This window comes from Mesocricetus auratus, unplaced genomic scaffold (assembly GCF_017639785.1).
Source record: "Mesocricetus auratus isolate SY011 unplaced genomic scaffold, BCM_Maur_2.0 Super-Scaffold_100022, whole genome shotgun sequence".
In the NCBI taxonomy this organism is placed as follows: Eukaryota; Metazoa; Chordata; class Mammalia; order Rodentia; family Cricetidae; genus Mesocricetus; species Mesocricetus auratus.
The window spans coordinates 15,373,714-15,380,411 of NW_024429203.1; the positions used below are offsets into that span (position 1 = coordinate 15,373,714).

The following is a 6,698-nucleotide window of genomic DNA, read 5'->3' on the forward strand; positions in this document are numbered from 1 at the left end:
CCCAAAGGACAATTACCATTCATTATACACAATCTGAGCTCCTATAAGATTATGTATTCTATAAGACATGTTTTTTATGTGAATGTCTACATGTTTGCATACTATTGTTGAATGTGTTAAAGTAGACCACTGATCATTTTTGGTAGTGTTTTCAATACCTTTTAATTTTACATACTTTGGTTTATTAAAAAATTCAGAATCCTTCAGTGAGTCCAATTGTCTTCCCCTTCTGTTTCCCCTCTAAGTAATAGCTAATGTTAACATAGTATAGATTTCACAAATAATTACCCAATAGGTAGGTATGTGTTATAGGTAATTCTGGGTAAATATGTAATTATTCATTATGAATTATCAGACATCATTATTGTTATTTTATTTTTCCATCTCTTCCTTCTTTAATTAATATCCTTTCTTCTTCCCAATGGAGACTCCCCTTTCCAGTCCTCCTTCCTTCCACTATTTACCTTTAGTGCTCCCACTATAACTCCTTTTATATCCTCCTGGATTCCATGTTTACTGCAAAATCCGAGTGCTCTTATTAAGAAATAAGGATTTGTAAGATGCTAGAATGGCAAGATGCTCTGGCTAAGTACAAAGGACAGTCTATAAACTGAATGCATGGTACTTCCTCCCTTTTTTTTGAATAACAAGGAGGGTACAATCTTACATGAATCATCTGTTTCTCTGTTGCTTATGTTTGCCTTTTTTAAAAACAGAAACTGATGGTTTGTAAGGAAGTTTACTTCATGCTGAACACACAGAGGGGAATAGAGAGATGCCTAGAGTTGGAAATAGGGTACAGGGACGCAGTGCTATTGCTGAAGGAATTGGCAGTTAGTAAATGTCCTTCTTCACTATTTGACCATGAAACCTGTTACAGAAATCTTCACCTTTGCAGCAAAAGGTAGATACCTTCAGACTTCCAAAATACATATTTTCAGCAAAACATGCTTTGGAACAGTCCAATTCAGTGTGATTGTGGACCCATATACCTAGAAGATAAAAGCATTTATTGTAACATAAAACATAAAGACCCAGAGATGAATATCTGAAAAGCAAAGCAGCTGGCCAGTAGCTCTTACCTCTACCTCAAGCTGAATGGGCTGTCCTGTCCTCAACATGGCTAGAGAATAAATCTCTTCAACAAACCTCAGACTGCAATCCTGTCTCTACTAAGCCTCAGGTTGCAATCCCAGACTGCTGCCTCTTCCTTTTATACCTGTCAAATCCTGAGATTAAAGGCATGTCATCCAAAGTGCTGAGATCACCTTTGTGTGAGATGTTTCTCTTTAGGACTGGATCAATTTCATGTAGCTCAGTGTGGCCTTGAACTCACAGAGATCCATCTGCTTGTCTCTTGAGTCCTACTATTAAATATGTGTGTTACCATCACCTGGCTCTATGTCTAGCTAGTATGGCTGCTGGGGTTAAAGGTGTGTATCGCCATTGCCTGTCTCTATGGCTTATGATAGCTTTGCTTTCTGTACCCTCAAGCAACCTTTAATAAATACAATTTATACTTAGTGTCCCAAACAACACTTGGCATTCATAGTGAGGAGACTTTCATTCCCAGTACCAACCCTGTTTCCCAGAGCAGGACTACATCCATCTCTGAATACTCAAACACTTACCTGTTTGTGAGAATATGAAGAAATTCCTGGTTCTGCACCCAGGGCTGTATTTTGTAGTGCAGTTGCTCTTGCCTACCAAACAGTGTCCTCTTTTAAAAGACTGGCAGACCATGCACACTGTAGCTTGAGCTAGGGAAAGTAGATGTAAAAGGTGAGCAAAGAATTGAAGTGACTATAAATGCTTGAGGATTAAGGAATTCAGAGATAAAGCATAACCCTTAGGGATTTTTCTAATGCAACCGCATGTTCTAATGTATTGCATAAGATTGGGTCCATGGCTTCCTTAAGAAGCTGTGGGTTTGACACCACATTTTTGATTATGTAGGAAATAAAGTGATGGAAAATCCCTTGTGTATACAGCATGGTTGTTCAATAAAGTATGGAAGCATCTAATGTTCTTTTTTAAATACATGAGAATAGTAATAATAACATCATGGGATTAGCACAAAAATAGACCTGAAAAATCAATGGAATAGAATAAAGGGCCCAGATACACAGCCATTGCACTTCAAGCACCCAGTTTTTGACAAAGGTGTCACTAGAGATAAGACAGAATATTCAACAAATGATGCTGAGAAAACCAGATATCTTTATGTAGAAGAATGAACTAGATAATTTTCTCTCACCTTACACAGACATCAACTCTAAACTGAGTAAAGACCTCAACGTAAAACTAAAACTGCTAAAAGAAAAAGCAGGAAGCACACTCCAAGAAATAAGCAGAAGTAATGATTTCCTGAATAGGACTCCAATTCCTAGGACAGTGATATCAATAATCCACAAATGGGACTTAGACAAGATAAACAGATAGGGAATTATGATGACTCTGGAAGAAAATGCTGAGACAGGGGAAAGTCCTTCCCGCACCGTCGGACCTGATTTTGCCCCCGAGAAAGGCAGAGAGTTCAGACAGACATAATATATGTCTTCCAAAAGACTATTTATCAAAGATAACAAGCAGATTGTAGTCACTCTGCCAGATGATAAATTTCAAGAGACCCCCTCAGTCAAGGGTGTTAAGGACAGAAATTAGGTTGTATTTACTTAGGGTAATGGTGACATATAACCAGGATTTCCTCATGCAGCTCCCTCTTTTTTCCTGGATCTTAATGGTGCCCCCCATAAATTGACCTTCCAACTTTATTTTCTGAGAAAGATTCTTAACATTATTATGAATATATTGGGCAATGTTACAACGAAGGGAGACAATTTCTTAGCACTAATAGAGATGTAACTGCAGAGCTACCCTGATCCCTATGTCCCTGTAGTAAACTGTATCTCTCCATTGAGAAGCAAAAATGCGCTTTACTCTCTCTCGTTCTCTCTCTGTCTCCCTCTCAACACCTCCTTTTTTCTATTTTTTAACAAATCCACCTTTGCTTTAGTTCTGTTTCATCCTGAAATTAATTTCTTTCTTCAATCCACAAATCCCAATTTTGCCTGTGCAGCAGTCTCTGCTCTCCCTCTCCCTCTCTCTCTCTCTCTCTCTCTCTCTCTCTCTCTCTCTCTCTCTCTCTCTGTGTGTGTGTTTCAACATTCTTAATTTCAAGGAAAATACAAATAAAAACTACTTTAAGATTTCATCTCACCAGTCAAGACGCCACCATCAAGAAACAAACAATAACAAATGCTGCCATGGATTTGGGCAAAGGGAAGCCCTTTCACATTTGGTGAAAACGTAAATTGTTACAGCTCCAAGGGAAATCAGTGTAGAGGTTTTTCAAAAAGCTAAAACCAGAAATACCACATGGTACCAGCTTATAACTCCTAGAATAAATCCCCTCAAATTATACCTAGCCTTAGCGGTACTGGCACATCCATGAGCATTAGTGCTCTATTCACAATAGGCAGGAAGTAGAATCATCCTAGCTGTAAATTGATGAAGAATGACGATGTGGTTCAAATACACAATGGATTCCATTCATTTGCAAAGAAAAGAGGGAATTTACAGGAAATGGGGATTAAACTAAAAATATAAATTAATGTCTGGACTAACTCGACCCTGGAAAGACAGACAGCACAGGTCCTCTCTCTTATGTAGATTCTAATTTGAATTTTTTGATTTGTGTGTTTAATATACAGTGTTTGTAGAGGGCAGAGAAAACAGAAAGGATGGGAAAGGATGGGGTCCTTAGCGGGGAGATGGTAATAGTAGCACTTTGACCAATTACAAGTCTCTGCATTAACCACTGACAACTGCATGTGACAAGAATATAGAGGAAGGAAATATTGAGGTTGGAAATGTTTAAACAGGGATTGGAGCAGAGGAATAAGGGAAAGGGTTAACTAAAACTAAGAATATATGGATAAAGCCTTATGGAAACCCACTACTTTGTAAGCAAATTAAAAATATAATTGAAATGGAAACCCACTGCCTTTTAAGCTAGTTAAAAATACAATTTAAAAAAGGAATTTAAACAAACGTACAATGCATGGGTGGACATTGCTTCCCAGAGGAGATGGGTAATCAAAAAAGAAAATCTCAGGGAAGATGTGGGGTAGCTCCCTCTGATTTATTGGTCAGGAAGATCCCAAAGGTTCCCAAAACAATACAGGCCATTGCTACCAGTCCTGGTTTCCCATCAGAACTGGATGGGAAGACCTTATTTTTGAAGATACAACATGCTTTAGTTGTGGGACATTCATAAATCAAACTTACTTCATGCTGGCTAATGTTCATATTGCCAGAAATGCTCTGCGGGCTTTTGGAGGATAAATTCATCAATTGTATTACCCTGGTAAACCCTACACGCTACAATACTGATGTGTGAGGCAAATGTGCTCAATGATGCAATAGTGTAACAAAGGTTATGTGAGTAAACAACTGCTTTTGATTAGATCTAAAGACTGCTTCATGGAAGGCACTTCATGCCTGGCACTATGAAACTAGACAAAATCCCATATCTCAAAGGGTCATAGGCCTTAAGGGAGAGCCTACTACCAGTTTCTCATCTATTTTGTTAGATTGACTTGTATATAGCTGATGATTAGTGTTGCCCTCAACCTTAACCAGTGAAGCTACCCTCTGCAGTGGTCAGTGGTTAATGCAGAGACTTGTAACTGGTCAAAGTGCTAAGAATAAGTTACTCTTGAGATCTCAGCCCCTGGATGGGATGCCTATATCACCACTCCCACAATGTTTAGGGAGCACTGGGGAAGAGGAGGTAAGAGGAATGTAAGAGCTGGAGGATGGGGAAAGTGCTGTGAAATGATATCTCCTGGAGGTGTCATGTTCAGTGCACTCAAGAACACCCAGCAGCTGTGTTTACTGGAGGGAGACTTGTACAAGATCAAGCAACTCAATATTCCACCATGGACTCGGGAGGGGATTATAAAGTCTCATGCCTCCCTGAAGAACTGTTGACTGTTAATGTCCTACAAGGTAGGGGGTTATTTCTTTTTTCAGTGATGTAGCTACTGTTAAGTTGTCTACTCTCCACCAAATAACCCCACACCCATGCTCATGTAAGTGAATCAAATTAAAGTCTATGGTTTATAAAAGGAGGAGGAGGACTTGTTATGGAGAAGTGCTTTGGAAGGAGTGAGAAGGCAACAAAAATAATAGGATATGGTAAAGATAAAATAAAATAAAAACACACGGGGAATCAGTGAGACAAATCAACAGTCTGATGAACTGAGTACAATTCCTGGAAACCACTTGGAAAAGCAAGAGAATTGACTCCCAAACATTGTACTCAAGTCTTCACATGTGCTTGTACACACACACACACACACACACACACACACACACACACACACACACGGTAAATGAATAAATGTAATAAAAATTAAAATGTGAGAGGAAGAGATATTGTCCTGGCATCAAAGAAGGGAGGCAAACTCACAGTATTTCACCTCTCCCCAAAAGCATCTGATAATCAAATCTATTGAGCAAAACAATGCACTTCATATGGGAAACTAGCTTAAGATAAGCTCTTCAGTGGCCTCTTCCCAGAAGGTGACAGTGCTAGACAGCTACTAAAGACAATCTTAAGCTGCTTCTTGGGGTCAGGGAGACTCGAAGACATAGAAGTGCGAGGACACACAAATTCATCCTTCCCCAGGCAGTGACTGATCCCTCTCTGAGAACTTGGAAAGAGGCCTGACTTCTTACGCTAGCAAGAGCAGGGTCTAATGGACATAAAGATCCCCAGTTGTATTGGGTCAACTCAGCCCAGAATCCTGACCTTGACCTTCCTCTGCTCCCACACACTGCTATCCCAGCTATTCAGGCCATCAACCCAGGTCTACTCCCAGCCATCTCCAGCCCCTGTCCTCATCCCCATTTCAGCCTCCAAGGACTCACTCTCACCTTGGAAGAACACAAGAGAAAAAGCCCCCAGCAGCAACAGAAGGAGCATGGACTTGCCCATCTCAGTCTGGGCTGGCAGAGGACACAGCAGGGCAGCTGACAACAAGCACCCAGGAGAGACTGGGGTGGATGAGAGCAGGCTGCAGAGTCTGCCCTGAGCTGCTCTCAGGATGTGGGCAGGAGCTTCCTTACACACCTGCCAGTGGGTGTTTTGCCAGTGCCCAGACTCAGGAAAGCATCCCACAGAACCAGCTCCTTCAGAGCTCCACAGGGCAAAGGACATCCCCGGTTCCCTCTCATATTCCTTCACGGGACTGGCCACTTCCTAAGTGAGATCCCTGAGGCTGAGCTCAGAGCAGGGCCATGGACCTTTTCTTTCTATCCAGTCTTGGCAATGATGAGGCAGCTGCAACAACAGAACATTGTTCAGTATGTTCTGTAAACCAGGATGTTCACCCACAGCCCTTGTGTCCCATTATGAGAGATTTTTGGTACCATGTAAAAGGTCACAGTAGAAACATAGCAAATGGCATCCAGGTAACATATGTGGAAGGGTCATTGTAGATGCTTAGATTGTTTTACAAGGTACAAAACAACTTCTGCTCATGTAAAGTCATAGTTCCTAAATACCTTTATTAACCAAGTAGGATTTCCCCAAACACAGACTCAGCTTCTGGACCACACTCAGATGAAACACTCATTTTCCACACATTTCCTGATAGCTTAGCCTGTGTCTGAGCCGCACAGAGAACAAA

General features: G+C 40.7%; 1 protein-coding gene across 1 annotated transcript; it reads right to left on the reverse strand.

Annotated features, from left to right (window-relative positions):
• Window positions 1–205: 205 nt before the first annotated feature.
• On the reverse strand, window positions 206–6,100 carry LOC101842662 (urinary protein 2-like). The gene is made up of 3 exons (XM_005085847.2): window positions 5,944–6,100; window positions 1,632–1,760; window positions 206–992 (listed from the first exon to the last, which is right to left on the reverse strand). The coding sequence occupies exons 1-3, from the start codon at window positions 6,002–6,004 to the stop codon at window positions 835–837; spliced, it is 348 nt and encodes a 115-aa protein (XP_005085904.1). The 5' UTR covers window positions 6,005–6,100; the 3' UTR covers window positions 206–834.
• Window positions 6,101–6,698: the final 598 nt, after the last annotated feature.

Bases quoted from the DNA above. Each gene is read 5' to 3' on its own strand.
- LOC101842662 (XM_005085847.2), bottom strand. From the start codon at position 6,004: ATGGGCAAGTCCATGCTCCTTCTGTTGCTGCTGGGGGCTTTTTCTCTT. The intron at 1,761-5,943 runs GTGAGAGTGAGT...TACTTTCCCTAG, and splicing joins TTCTCTTGTGTTCTTCCAAG to CTCAAGCTACAGTGTGCATG. The intron at 993-1,631 runs GTAAGTGTTTGA...TTTATCTTCTAG, and splicing joins CTTCATATTCTCACAAACAG to GTATATGGGTCCACAATCAC.